This window comes from Thermobia domestica, chromosome 12 (assembly GCF_964235325.1).
Source record: "Thermobia domestica chromosome 12, izTheDome1.hap1.1, whole genome shotgun sequence".
Classification (NCBI taxonomy): Eukaryota; Metazoa; Arthropoda; class Insecta; order Zygentoma; family Lepismatidae; genus Thermobia; species Thermobia domestica.
In genome coordinates, this window is record NC_137465.1 from 47865130 (window position 1) to 47881264 (window position 16135).

General features: G+C 39.1%; 1 protein-coding gene across 1 annotated transcript; it reads right to left on the reverse strand.

Moving 5' to 3' along the window:
- Positions 1 to 2631: 2631 nt before the first annotated feature.
- LOC145665946 (uncharacterized) lies at positions 2632 to 7728 on the reverse strand. The gene has a single exon (XM_081733051.1). It carries the CDS (start codon positions 7726 to 7728, stop codon positions 2632 to 2634), a length of 5097 nt encoding a protein of 1698 aa, XP_081589177.1.
- Between the last annotated feature and the right edge of the window lie 8407 nt (positions 7729 to 16135).

Genomic DNA, 16135 nt, shown 5'->3' on the forward strand with positions numbered 1-16135 from the left:
GATAGGAGATTTCTAGTACTAATGTAGGTGAACCTATCTTATTATGCAGAACTTCCTTTAAAAAACACAAAGGAAAAGGAGAATGCAATAAATAACTTTGAAGAAGTGCAATATATTTTTCATATCGAGAAATTTATTCCTATATCCGAGATGTACCCAAGGATTTATTTCGGGAGGGGTCCAATGTCTTTGGGGGATCCATATTCAGTATGAGGATAATTTATATTATAATTTGTAAAATCATTCGTAGAATTAGACTAAATTTACAGAAAGTCAGGATTTAATCCTTAGTTGAGAGAACTAGTTCATAGAACAGAACAAGTTACAAAACTTGAATTCATGTTCGAGATATTGAGAGAACAAGACACCGTATGTGAATTATTCGCATACTACAATCCTTGTATGACTTTGTAAAACACTTTACCTCCCTCTTTGATAAAACGGATAACGTGTCTTTACAAATGTGTAAACTAATTTAACAGACTCTTGAAAGAATTTTACCAAATAGTAACATGAAGAGATTAAATACTGAAATAAGTTCATTTGTTCAGTAAATAGGAATTAGATTCATTTGTTTCGAGAAAGAGAAGTGGTAAAAACGCGAGAAGATACAAATTGTATTCCTCGTTTGTTCACATATGGTGAGGCATGCAAGAGTATAAACGAAATAGAAAAGATGTTACTACCTTCAACCTTTTTTACTAGTGTGAATTGGGAAAAGCATTTCATACATCTATTACATATATAGTTTATATGTTATCTCACTGTATGTACCATTAATTTTAAAGTGTTTACACTGTTACTTTTTTTCGTTTAGTCTATTCAAAACATATTGCATTAGCAGTCTTTCTCTGTTCCAAAGAAAGTATGAATTTCACGTTATTGAACGAAAGAAATTAGCAATCAGAAGAAACATCACTCTTAAATCGATTGAAATTCCAAGAATCACTGACTTCGCCGTTTATTGAGAACAATTCAATTCAATAACGGCACCAGTTCAATAGACGAACTTCTCCTGTGCCCTGCTTTAGTTTTCAATTACATCTTTATGTGGTTGTGAATTTTATGTCATGATAATATATAGAAATATTAAGACTCAAAGGTCTCCTGATACAAGAAGAAATAGGGTAGAAGGGGGGGGGGAATATTTTATGTAATGTAATTATTGCATTTCAGTATGTTTTATGAAATGTAATTACACCCAAATGTTGGGTGGGTAGATGTTGATCCGAAAAAAACTTTGATGAATTTTGAAAGGGTGTAATAATGACAACCCCCCCAAAAAAACTGATTGGATTGAGAAATGGCGTATTTGAAACCGAGTTTCAGGTTTGTGTGTATTTTGGTTGGAGTCACAATAAATCGCGCATCTGTTAATGTTTTGGTTCAGATTTTTTAATGCTGCTTAAAAACATAATAAGGATGGCGTCGTGAAGAGGAGCATTCTTCAATCCTCACTGTGATTCAGTTAAAATTTTGTAAAATTTTGTACCTCTCAATTACCTCCATGGGGTATTTGGAAGCATGATGTGAGGGTAAATGGGTGGAATGCCTTAAGTGAACATTTTGTGGTCACAATTCATTTAAATGTTGTGCTATCTTTGTTTTTCCTGATTTAAACTTTTGTTTCATAGTGCATTGTGCTTATTAAGCTATTTTATTCAACTTAGACCTTCAGTGGCCGTTGCGTATGCCAATAGTGCTGATGTTATAAATAGTACCTCTTTATCAATCCAGAGTTCCAACTCATGTTTTATTGTAATAGTTCATAGTTACTTAGTGTTAGTCTTATTACCTTCTCCTATGTTTGTTTTACTAACAGGGCCTGTTCTCTTGTTTTTTTTTAATTTTATATTTACATTTTCGGCCAAAGTTTGACGGCTTATAGTTTTTTTCTTCCGCATGTGATACATTTTGGATTAAGTTCACAGGACAATATGTGTATACGCCGACCAAACAATAGTTTATTGTTTTGTGCATTTAATTAAACAGATAATGAGTTACTGAAAACAATAACAATTTATTTTGCATCTGGAATTTTGGACTGTATAAATTTGTATCGTTGCTGGAATTAATAAGTATTAGACTAAGAAAATCCAATACACAAACACTGAAGATCCCGCACACGAGGCTTTTGCAGGAAAGCACAACACAACACTGACAAAAGATGCGGGAGGCGGCCTAACGGTATTTTTGAAAAGAAAGACAAGAGACCGCCAGAGTAAGATACTACAAATAGAAACCATATTGACCTGCAGATACATCTCTACAGCAAAACTGACACTACATAAAACATATATTTTGTTCCAAGTTTTGGAAATGCTCACAATAGGCTCAAACACTAAAAAAAAACATAAGCCTTCTTTTTCTTCTTAATTTTATGAAACAAACAGAGGGCAGAATGGCCCGAACATAGCCCCCACCTTGAAACGCTCTAGTTTCAAATAACACACGCACACAATGAATGATCGAGATTCACACAAGAAATACACTAAAAGCGAGAAAAAATAATAACAATGCATAATAATAATAATAATAATAAAAACCACACACACACACAAAACAAATATTCATATGCAATGATAAGACATGCTTGATGAGCGAGGTTGTAGCGTTTTGCATGACTTCACTTTACTTTGAAGGGTTGAAAGGCAATGGAACCAGCTTCGCAATGGGGCGCTTCAACTCCCCGAAGGCAGTCTTTACAGTAACTGCTCGCACTAAGCCATCATTTCCTGGAAATATGCACTGAACACGCCCTAATCTCCATTGCTGGGGAGGCAGATTGGATTCCTTCAAAATAACCATGTCACCAATCTTGATATTGTCTCGGTTTTTCCGCCACTTCGTTCTTGACTGGAGACTGCACAAATATTCTTGGGACCAACGGCGCCAAAAATGCTGCGACAACTGCTGCACCAATTGCCACCTTTTCAGATGAGAGAGCTGGGATGAAGTGAAATCCTTATCCGGGACAGAAAGTAATGATTCTCCCACAAGGAAATGAGCTGGTGTAAGAGCGGCCAGATCGTTGGGGTCATCCGAGAGAGGAGTGAGGGGGCGGGAGTTCAGAATTGCTTCAATTTGAACTAGCGTGGTATACATTTCCTCAAAGCTTAACGCCACCTCTCCCACGATGCGCTTGAAATGATGCTTTACTCTACGTATATTTGCTTCCCAAATCCCACCAAAATGAGGTGCGGACGGGGGGTTAAAATGCCAAGATATTCCTTGTTTGCTGAGATAGGCAGCAGTTTCTTCATTTTTGGCCGTGTGAACACTCACTCTTAACAATTCCTTTAGCTCTTTGCTAGCTCCTACAAAGTTACGCCCACAATCGCTGTAGATGTCACTAGGTACGCCCCGACGAGCCACAAAACGCCTTAGGGCAGCGAGAAAGGAAGGAGTGCTTGCATCCGCTACTAATTCTAGGTGTACAGCCTTAGTGGAAAAACACACAAAAAGACAGATGTATGCCTTAAACCTCAAACGGCTGCGCCCTCGGCTGGCTTTGAGTAGCACCGGCCCTGCATAATCCACACCTGTGTGGGAAAAGCATCGGCTTGGGTTTACGCGAGAGGGGGGCAGGGAACCCATTAGTTGCGCCTCTGTTCTTCCTTCAAACCGACAACATTTTACACACTTCCGGATTATCTTCCTCACTAGATTTCTCGCACCCACAATCCAGAAATGTTGCCGTAGCGTAGATAACACTAATTGAGGGCCACCGTGGAAAGTGTTTAAATGCTCGTGATTGATCAGAAGTTCCGTTAATTTATGCTTATTGGGCAACAGCACGGGATGCTTTCTATCCACAGAAATGTCGGCGTTTTGTAATCTCCCCCCCACACGCAAGATGCCATTTTCGTCAATGAAGGGAGACAAGCATAAAATATTATTCTTATTGGGAATGGGCTCTTCATCCACTAAGCACTGGATTTCGGTGTGAAATTCTCTTTTCTGCACCTCCTTTACCAAACACAAAAGGCTCTCTTCCATTTCTTTCGATGTAAGTGCCCCCTGGCGTTTCTGCACCGGATTCCTGCAGTTGTAAACAAACCTGCGACACCAACCCACTACACGCTTCAATCTCACTAGGGAGGAGAAACGGTTCACAATGTCATTTTCAGACTGCACACACATAACGGTGATACATTTTTTCTTTTCTTCCACTTCTGTAGTAAAGTTAGCGAGAGGATGTGGAGGCTCTGGCAACATTGCTTCGCGCAACCACTCTGGACCGCTCCACCACAGGGGATGTGCTAAGAGCTCGCTGGGCTTTAACCCCCTTGACGCACAATCAGCTGCATTATCTTCACTCTTGGTATGTGACCATTGTGACGAAGGCAAAATTCCTTGTATTTTCGCTACCCGATTTGAAACGAAAGTTTTCCACTTGTCAGGTGACTGGGCTAACCAGGCCAACACAACAGTGGAGTCAGTGAAAGCCCTTGTATCCTGGACGTTTACACTGATGGCACTTGCAACTGTTTTTAATAATTTGGCCAGCAACAGTGCGGCGCACAGTTCCAATCGGTGTAGGGAAACAGTTTTGATGGGAGCAACCTTGGTTTTTGCAGCGATAAGTCTCACGTCGACACGACCGTCAAGACGCTCTGCTCGTAAATAGGCGACTGCAGAATAAGCCCGCTCACTAGCATCAGAGAAGCCTATTAATTGACAGCTGACGGCGTCAGAGGGCACAATGCATCGTTCGACCTTCACTTCACGGAGCACAAACAACTCATCGCAGTACTCTTGCCAGGCTGCACTTGTTTCAAAGGGGAGGGGGTCGTCCCAACCGAAACTTTCCTTCCACAATGATTGTAACATCATCTTGGCCCTGATGGTTACTGGGGAGAGGAGGCCAAGGGGATCGAAAATCTTGGCAATCTCTGACAACACTTTTCGTTTTGTCCACACTGCTGGGGGAGAGGGAGGCACTACGTTGAACCCAAACTCGTCGCTAACAGGTGACCACTGTACTCCGAGGGTCTTAATGTTGTTTTCGGTGTCAAAGTTGAATTGTAGGTCAATTTCACGCATATGGGGAGGAACAGCCTGGAGCACTTCCGGTTCGCTAGATAGCCACTTTCGAAGTTCGAAGCCTCCTTCTCGTAAAAGTTGAATCAGCTGTTGTTGTAGCTCAATTGCTTCGCTCACACTAGCTGCACCTCCGAGGAAATCATCCATGAAAAAATCTCTTCTCACCGCCTTCGCTGCTAAAGGATACTTCTCCCCTTCTTCTTCCACTATCTGGAGCAAGCATCTGGTTGCCAAGAAGCTAGCAGATGCAGTACCGTACGTCACTGTTAACAAACGGTAGTCTTCGATTGGTGCACTTGGAGAATCTCTCCACACAATTCTTTGGAAGTCGACGTCGTCCTTGTGCACTAACACTGCCCGGTACATTTTTGCAATATCCGCACATAAGGGAACACGATGCTCACGAAAACGAACAAGAATCGGGAAAATATCGTCCTGCAATTTTGGCCCCACCATGAGCTTCTGATTCAGAGATACACCCGAAGTTGTTCTTGCACTCCCATCGAAGACCACTCGCACCTTCGTAGTGGAGCTAGTGGGCTTCAAAACAGCATGATGTGGTAGGTAACAACTAGTTTCAGCTGGAACGTTTCTCTCGCTTGGGGGAATGAGTTCCATATGCCCTAACTGAATATATTCCCTCATGAAATTGCGATATTGTTGCTGAAGGGAGGGTTGTTTGGCTAACTTTCGTTCGGTATTTAATAGTCTCTTCACTGCAATTTCTCGTGATCTGCCTAATGGGGCTGTGTTACCCCTGAAGGGTAGTCTCACCACATAACTTCCGTGCTCGTCACGGTGGTGTGTAGCTACGAAGTGTTCTTCACAGCTCCTTTCTTCTTTTGACATGTGTTTTGTAAGTGGGAGCTCTTCTAACTCCCAAAACTGGCGAAGAGCTTCATCGATCTCGCAGGAAACTCGATGTGACGTCACCGTTAGCTTCCCACTTGTCGGACCTATATTGCCAGATAGCACCCAGCCGAGACTGGTTTCTAATGCGACAGGCGTCCCGGGTGGCCCCATACACTTCCCGCTCAACATAAGTGATGGAAACACGTCCGCTCCCAACAGAATGTCAATGGGGCCCACTACGTTGAAAGTGGGATCTGCTAATCTTAGGCCCTCTAAATGAGACCAGTTTGTAGCACTAGGACACTTTTGTTTGGGTAGATCAGATGTAACTTTCTGAACTACCACAGAACGAGTTTCAAAAGTTTCACTGTTTCCCCCGAATGACTGAAACTCTAAGTCCACCATTGCACTCGCTGTCGCCACTCCTGCTCCTGTAATCCCGGAAATCACAATACTGGATTTCTTTTTCTTGAGACCCAGTTTTTGTACACAGTTCTCGGTGACAAAACTAGATTCACTCGCGCAATCTAGCATCGCTCTGAAGGGGTAATACACACCATTATTTTCTCTTACTTTCACGATGGCAGTACATAATAACACCTGTGGTACACTTGCATCCGCTGCAACATGGGCCGTGATATTTGATTCACGCACTGGTGACTCAGCTCTCTCGTAATGCAAGAGAGTATGATGTTTTTTAGCGCACTTGCGACACGTACTAGATGCGCACGTATCCTTTCTACACGATTTCCGAAGACAATTAAAACACAGTTTTTTCTCTTTCACTAGGGTGACACGATCAGACACTTTGAGTTTTGTGAACTCAGCACATTTGTACAGGGGGTGGATTGCACTGCATACGTCACATAATGTTTGACCACGTTCACTGGTGGTAACATGGGAGGAAGTTTGTTTTTTGTCGCGATTCTTCACTTGCTCACTACTTCCGGCGACGCGTGATTTCCCGCCGGCAGACACTGCGAGCGCGCGGGCTCTGTTGTCGAGGAACTCTGCGAGCTGCTCAAATGATGGCTGTTCATTTGTTTTCAATGAAAGTTCCCACTGTCTACGACTTTCACTGTCCAGTTTATCTGTGATATGATAAACCAAGATAACATCCCAGTGTTCGACTGGTTGCTCGAGCACCTTGAGGGACCGCGTGCACTCCATTGTGGTATCAATTAACTTACGTATGGCGGCTGGCGATTCTTGTTGTATTACGGGTTGCGTAACTAAGCGCTTAATTGTCGCGTTCACTATTTCCCTCTTATTGTGATAACGTGCGTTTAAAATGTCCCACGCCTCTTTGTAGTTGCTGTCCGTGGTTTGCATCGCTTGAAGGAGTTGTGCTGGTTCCCCTTTCAAGGATGTTTTGAGGTACTGCAACTTTTGAGCACCTGAGAGATTTTTGTTATTGTGTACTGAAGCCACAAATAAATCGTGAAACGATAACCACTCATGGAGGTTTCCCGAAAACACTGGCAACTGAAATTGCGGTAGTCTTACGTCACTAGCAGGTTGCCTTTCAGACGAAGACGAAGGCTGAGCTCCTTTACTTCCCTCCAATTGGAAATCCATCAATTGAACACACATCTGAACTATTCTCTTGTCCATTTCCGCTAACTCTTCTTCTTCTTTTTCGAACTCCTCGTCTCCTGCCACCGCCGAAATATCATCCAGCAGCTTTGAACACTCCTGCTGGAGTTCACTGACCTTCGCCTGATGCACCAAGATGGCTGCCGCTGCGGTAGCGTCCAACTCTGTGATGGCTTTTTCTTCGCGCGTGATTTTTGACTTTAATGTTCTTTTCTTAATTTTTAGCGGCTCCATCTCTAAAACACTGCACTATGTTCGTGAGAAAAAAACAAACACTCAATCACTAGTCTATTATTGTTCACAGCAACAGTTCACATAGGCACTAGTAATCCGGCCCGGAGGACCATGTATACGCCGACCAAACAATAGTTTATTGTTTTGCGCATTTAATTAAACAGATAATGAGTTACTGAAAACAATAACAATTTATTTTGCATCTGGAATTTTGGACTGTATAAATTTGTATCGTTGCTGGAATTAATAAGTATTAGACTAAGAAAATCCAATACACAAACACTGAAGATCCCGCACACGAGGCTTTTGCAGGAAAGCACAACACAACACTGACAAAAGATGCGGGAGGCGGCCTAACGGTATTTTTGAAAAGAAAGACAAGAGACCGCCAGAGTAAGATACTACAAATAGAAACCATATTGACCTGCAGATACATCTCTACAGCAAAACTGACACTACATAAAACATATATTTTGTTCCAAGTTTTGGAAATGCTCACAATAGGCTCAAACACTAAAAAAAAACATAAGCCTTCTTTTTCTTCTTAATTTTATGAAACAAACAGAGGGCAGAATGGCCCGAACAATATGTTATGCTATAAACATAACTGCAAGACTTGAAAAGACATTGAAATATCTTTGAGATTTAGAAATAAGATATTCCTTATTTTGAGTAAACACAGGTATAGTTTTTTTCTAGGCCACATTAAACTATTAGTTTTTATGTAGAATACAAGTTATACACATCAAATGAAAGCTTGAGTTTTCTTCATTTACACCCAACCACCTTGGCAATGGTTTTAATCATTTTGCACCCAATTACCCCTTTGGGGGTAATTGCGTGGAAATCAGACCAACAACTAAAAAATATTGCAGCATCAAAAGTAAAGATGCCGAAAGCTTATCAGCACCACAGTAGGTGCAGAAGAACCTGCAACATATAATCAGTTTTTAAAAACTAGAAAAACACTGTGAGGGAGAAAAGGTTGAAAAAAACATACTTCCCAATTCCCCTCTTCTATCCTACGTTTAAATATTTTTCATAAGCCCGACAAATGAATATTTTAAAAAATTTCGAAGATTTTCAGAAGTTGTATAGATTTGAAGACTTAAATATTCTTCTTCTTCTTCTTCTTCTTCTTCTTCTTCTTCTTATTATTATTATTATTATTATTATTATTATTATTATTATTATTATTATTATTATTATTATTATTAACAATTTGTTACAATAATGTGTCGTGCTCGAGACAGAAAGTACATTCTTCAGGGTTTATTAGAGTTCAGTATCATAATGTTATTCCGTGAAGAGTACTAAATACTGGAGTGTCAACTGAGAATCGAACCCTTAATTGTAGGTTCACAGCCTCTCTAAATCTTAGATAGAGACAAATATGAATTGAAAAAACTAGGAAACTTGTAAATGAGTAATAAAGAGGTTTCAATTTCATTACTTGTACTTACAATATCTATAAAGGCTGTGCATGAGATACGATGCACTTATTTTGTGTTCCTTGTGATAGTTGAAGTAAACCTTGAAGGCTCTGCGTTTTCTTGACTTACGTAACGTATAAACGAATAACAAGTCTAGACTTGAAGTGTGCTGACTGAACGTAGGTGGTCCTTTTTTATATATAAAACTACAGACTGTAATTTGCATGCCTTTCATATGTCATTGTGTGGAACTTCCACGTGTATGTCTGATAGAAGAAAATAAGGTTTAGGTTTATTTCAATAAACTGAATCAGATTTTGAAAAACAGCCCTGAGTTATTTCACTCAATTCAGACAGTTTGATATTTTGTACTCAAGCTCGTCTTGAATTGTTTACATATATTTTACAAAAATATTTAAATATTTACAGTAATTTCGTTTTTTTTCCAAATATTTGTATACTATATTTCACAACTGTTAAAGAGAATAAGCTGTGAAAATTAAAATGTAATTAATTTCAGGCAGGTGTGCACACATAAATTTTTGTTAGTCCATTGGTGGGGAATCCAAGCTTTGGTGGGGGTCCAATACTACAGGATGTCCCAAAAGTATGTGTACAATCCCGTATACTACTGTTACTTATATCATTGCTTATTGTTATCCATCAGGTGGAATTAGTTTCTTTATTATTTGTTTTTAATGTGTTTTTTTTACTTATATACTAAGCTGGGAACAGCCGACTCAAATAAACATATAAGCTAGAATGTTATACTTGACCAACACAAGGGTGTATACCTACCTTTGGGCCACCCTGTACAAGGTACTACGTCTATGTTGTATTGAACAGGTATTATTATTTACCCGATATGTAATTGTGAAATACTTTCACCTATATTTTCAGAAAAAAAATATAGAAGTAGATTGTTTTTGTAAGAGAAGTGTAAAATCACTTGAGATGAAAGATGAAGTGTAAAATCAAATGTTTGTGCTACATCAATCATTACCCTGTTAAACAAGAAAATGATTGATATTTTATTAAGGTGTAGTAATGCATGTTGAGTTAGGAAGTTTTGGGGAGGGTTGAGTTGAGTTGATTTTGAGTTTTAGACCCCCTTCAGCAGCGAGGCTACATGAGACGAGACCTACTGATTGGCATGAAATCCGAAACACATGATCGAACCCTGCTCTCCCACTCCAGCTCCCCTTCAACAGAACAGGATAACATGACCACGCCACCGGACTTTATTATTTATAGTTGATAAAGCACTTCGTAATACAGAACGATACAAAAGTTTTTTTTTACGCTATATTGATGAACATTTTTGTACACTATTTACATAAACATAATACCAAAAAACGTATAGACTTGTGTATTTGAAAGGAAGAAAAAACAGAAGAAATTCTCTGAACATTGTTCGTTGGAGATACGTTTAATTATTCCCATTTGGAGACTGTAGTTGGAAAAAAATTTTTAAATAGCTGAAAGTAATTAAGAGTTTCCGTGGTAATGAGAACCAAGAGTGTCATGGTATTACGCCATTAGCCTCCCGAACATTAAACCATTCAATGCAGAAGGTTTCCTTCTGTCGTTATCGCACTCTTCTTTTCACTTGTTATTTTAGAAACACCTTGTCTCCACTTCATTAATGAAGTCTGTGCTGCTAGAAATCCCAGGAGTCTTTGCGTGTCGAGACCACTTTAGAATTCCAACTCAACAGTGGAAAACTCTGGTAGCACCTTCGCGTCGATGAGGAATTGCTACCAAAATCTCGGATGACACCCTTCCACCCATTGTTCTAGGGAATTTCTGTCCTCAATTCAAGACTGGCTGGAAAGAGAACTGAAGAGGGGAAGAGCGGGTCATTATAAAAGCGAGGGATCCATAATAGCCATTCTTTGCACGCAAGTTCTCCAATGATCTTTCAGAGTTTTTTTGTAGTCCAGAGTGCTTTGAAAGCCACCTGTCAGCTATATTATGTATCATTATTCTTTCTGGTCTGGACTTCGGAAAAAAAAATGCGTAACCTTTGTTATCGTTTGTGCTCTGAGTGTCTTTTATGTAGTTCTCAATTATTCTTCCTCGGTAATGATTCAAATTAAATTAGAAGGGAAATTCTATTTTCATACTTATAGTGCTTTATTTCTGTTCTCTGCTTTTAATGTATACATTTCATTTCCATTACTGAAATTTTACACTTGAATGGCATTAAATGATCTTTGCTTCATTTTGTAATCTACGGATTACAGCAGTGAGAATAAGTTTCTTCTTTGTTTACGACGTACGAGCACTCGCAGATATATCGCAATTATTACCTGCGAGCTATTTTGTTAGTAAAACTGGTTGAAATTCTAGAACCTCCAAATTACTTTGAATTATTGAATTTTAATAGGATTATTTTTTTCTTCTATCCTGGTAGAAGGTCTATAAATAGGGCAAAAGCATAAAAAGCATAATAGCAATTTAGACATATGATTGTTACCTTGAACATAGCTGTGGTTGTCTAAGGGTTCAGAAGAAACTAATTTTAAAAGCATAATAAAGCATAAAACATAATTTTAGAAAATAAAGCATAAAGCATAAGGTTGGGGGAAAAAACGGGCCCGCGAGATTTTAACTGATTCTTGTAGTACTCGACGAGAGAAATCGATTAGTGAAAGGATTTTCAAAATCGGCACAGACAAAGGAGGAGAAAATCGCATTTTCATGTACCGGTTCAAAATGGGCAAGAAAAAAGGGCCCGCGAGGTTTTGACTGATTCTTGTAGTACTCAGCAAGAAAAATCGATTAGTGAAGGAATTTTCAAAATTGACGCTGGCAAGCATGGTGTGGAAGGCCGAGTGCCTTCTCCTTCATCTGCATATCAAAATGCAGATGAGTGCACATTTGCATATCAATATTTAAATATATAGTAATTTGTGGTCAAAATTATTGCTTAATAATTAGCGTTCATGGTAATGATTATCTTATTATTATGAATATTAGTTGGGTAAACACCGAGCGTAATACGAGAGTATTAATACTATATTGGTGTATATTGTATTTATGTATGTATTTTATTTCCTTAATAGGCTATGAATCATTTATTTCTTGCGTGCATCTCATTAATGGGACATTATAGTGTATAAATTACCTGCGTTAATGAAATTAAATAGTCATCATACTAATCTACATATGGTTAATATAAGGAGAAATCATATCATATGCAATGGATTCAAGTATAGAAGTTTGAACTTTGGGGCTACAGAGCTAGTTGGACAGAGAATTTTTTTTCTTGGCGACACTAGTCCGCCTTGAAACTGCATGTGAGGTCTATGACAACTCACGAGTGAAGAAATCCCTGAATGACCAAGAGAGGATGACTCATTAAGTATAGGAAGTACACTGTTAACTTCCTCTTGTATAGCAATGATGAGATGGATACATTGCTTACAGACGCTCTCCAGGCTTTGTTGAAAAAGTCGTAAAATTTTTAGCGTCAACATGATAGATTCTGAATTTCTAAAGGTGAGATTATCACACCTTTTAAAATAATCTCACACGTCGCAAGCTCTTGGCTTCGCTTCACCCAAAGTTCGTTAGTTGTCTGCAAGCGGATCTAAGTATTTCTCCCAGGATGCACTGCACTTTTAAAAACATGTATTTTATTTTGACTCATTTTATGTGTAAAATATTAATATTAACGTACTACGTTCACTTGTTCTTGGAAAGACCGTTTAAAATTCATGACTAGTTTTGTCAACGTGTTTCCCTTCTCTCAAGACATTTAGTTCTTGTATATTTTCAAAATTAATCAAAACCTAAGATGTTTCTGCTCTCTCTCTTTTGCGATGATGGCTACCTGGGTTGTTAGCAGACAGTTTTGAGGGAAGCCAAAGGAAAAGAGACTTCCTACAAAAACTCAGAGAGATGACAGCTGTGTATATTATTACCAATGTATTCTGTATATTATTTACTTTATTTTTGTATATTTAATCATGTGTACCTATTATCCAAAGTGTTGTTTTCAGTAAAAATAGCAAATGTTTATAATGCTATTGTGATAGACTTCTGTTTGGTGCAGAAGCTTTTAAATCGGCCGCTCTCGAACGTGATGGCAGCAGCTACCAAGAGGTGTCTGGTTAGGTGTGCAGGCAGAAGCTAGTTTTCTGCGGTATTGGATGTTTAGACCACCCACGATATTCGCCTGAGGCATCAAACCCTTTGTGGGAAAATTCTTAGAAGAGCGAGTCGACTAGTTTCTTAGAATTGTTGAGTTTAATAACCTGTTCATGTGCTGAACAGGGGCAGTGGTTTCATAGACACAGAAGAGTATACTTCTAAACTATCGTGTGTGCAGTTTCGAACTTCTCAAGTATTGAGAAGTAAATTACCCAGAACATGTGTGAAGGTTCCGTTCTTCCCTTGGAGTTCTGTGAATAATATACATGTACCGACATGTATCGGGCAGCAATTCTTATTAGTGGACAGTGCTTCTAAATATCAAGTTGATTGTGGAATTACTAAGTGCTACAGGACAGTGTTATTCTCCAAGATTGAAAATCACTTCATGTTCATTTGTCTTACCAAAAGTCAATCTTTCAAAAATTGTCAGAACTATGGCCATTTTGGCTATATCTAGGCCAGCATTGCTAAGTAGCATTTATTTTGCCAATAGAACTTATTAACAGTGCAGTGGCACTGATCTTTATTTCCTACTATGGAATAGAACATTCATTGTCAAATCTCTATTTGGGATTTACTAGGCCTGTCACGCAAATTCGGCAGTGCCATCCTTGGACTTTTTATTAAACAAGGAGACTAGCAGTCATTTAGTTTTACGGCTATGCTGACATTCCTTGAGTCAGTACCATCAATCTAGTGACCATCCAGTTGGTCCATCTTGTTACGAACATTTCAATCTAGTGGAATGATAATGTGGGAGCTACCGTTGTGATTTTCCGTCAAGGACAGTGTGTCAACCCTTCTGTAGAATAGACTACTATAAGTGGACAATAGAGACCTTGAAATCATCAGGACACTGCATCGTACAAATATATATATATAATTATGAAACTTCATATAAAAAGTTTGTATCATTTTGTTTGTCCTCCTCTCTGGAGGACTGTCAGAGACTATGAACTTACAATTATGAGGAGTGAATATTGTTCTAGTATACCTGTTTAGCAGATCTTTGAGAGGTCACACAGACCTCTAGTTTCAATATTATTTTTTTCTTTCCTATAAAATTTTACAGTGTAAATATTTTGAGTATAAGTTACATAGTGTGAGTGGTGCACCATAATAAGGAAATTCATAATAAGTGTGTGTAAAATAAAAGTGTTGAGTGTAACCTACACTCATCTATGGTCTGCATAAGAACAAATAAATCTTCACCTACCAAAAGTATAGCGAGGGTGTCTGTTTTCCTGTACGGTGAGTACCTGAATGCTAATCCCTATGTTTTTGTTTCAGGAGTGAGAGTCAAGGAAACATTTCTCCTTACTCTAGTACGTCTGACCATCTTTCTGAATGGGGCCCAGGAAGAAACACGCCCAAAGAATTTAAAAGACACAGTTATGAGTATAGAGAGTAATTAACAGGCTGCTACCTGTTTGTTTTGAAATTTTAGTTTTTTTAACCATTGTTAATTCTGAAACTCTTTATAAGTAGCTTCAAGACCATAACTGTTGTCAAAGAATACCCTGAAATTTTTGTTAGTTTTATTCATTTATTTATGCTCTACCGACTATCAAGTGTGGCAGTGGCGGCTTCCACAGGAGATCACCATTATCTCCAAACAGGGATTTACTTATGATAATGCATTTAATTTGCATTTTATTTAGATTTACATTATTATTTGAATATCCCTAGCCACTCCACCTTATATTATTCATCATTATTGTGTTGGTGTCTTTTTGGTATGCATAGATGTCTTCTATAGCTACCTGCACCTCACAATAAACTTGGCTACCCAGCTTCAGGGCACGAAATCTCACGCTCTTGCGCCAATAAACTTGGCGCCGACAGTGTAAAGGGCGATTAAGTATTTTCTCGTACAAAATACTCATGGTCAGAGTACTTTTGGTTAAAAATTTCGGTTTATGTGTTGTCAAATCCCAAAATTTTCCAAGAACTACGGTGTGCTTTGAAATGTGTATGTATGTCTTGTGCCTATGATTTTATTTTGTTTATGCTGTGTTAGAGAATTCAGACCCATTAGAGTTTGGGAGGGAAGTAACTTTTGTAATTCGTGTACTCTCTTATGGTAGTAACGAAAGCACAATCTCGTAAGATTGGAAATATGGAAAGCCAGTTTCTAAACGAAGATTTCGCTCAGAGAGCAGACGAGCTCTCAGAGGATAGTTTTATTGTAGCGCAAAGCGCTGACGAGCGCACCAAAAGTGTGATAGGAAACATGGATGTGGTGGAAACGGTTCCGCCATCCACCGGTAGGGAACCGGAAGTGCCTCTTCGGGAAGAAGTAACTGAACCGACTGTCAACCCGAGTATTCAGGATATCCCAGTCAGTAACAAAATTAGTAGTATTAGTGGTTTAAATCTAGCGGCCATTTTAGGAGAAATTTTACAGGGCCAAAGAAAGCTTGAGGAGAGTGCAAAGAGTTTAGAACAGAAGTTAGAGTCAAAATTAGAAGAAAGCACAAAGAAATTAGTGGATAATGCAAAGAATCTTGAGGCGAAACTAGGGTCGAAATTAGAGGATAGCTGTGGACATTTTGAAAGAAGCTTAGAACAGGTCCGTAATGAAACAAGACAAAATAGCGAGAGGCTAGAACAGAGAATAGAGACCGGTCTGGAGCAGGTGCATAGGGAGACAAGAGGCATGCACCAACGACTCGAACAGGCGATCGACTCAAGCAATGCTCGTCTCGAACTCCAGTTGGAGACCGTGAGTTCGAGACTGGATCACAGCGAGCGCGAATTAACTGAGCGGTTGGAGGTCACCACCGTGGAGTTAAGGGGGGAGATTGAAGGCG

Coding starts and splice junctions, on each gene's coding strand:
- LOC145665946 (XM_081733051.1), bottom strand. CDS start 7,728: ATGGAGCCGCTAAAAATTAAGAAAAGAACATTAAAGTCAAAAATCACG.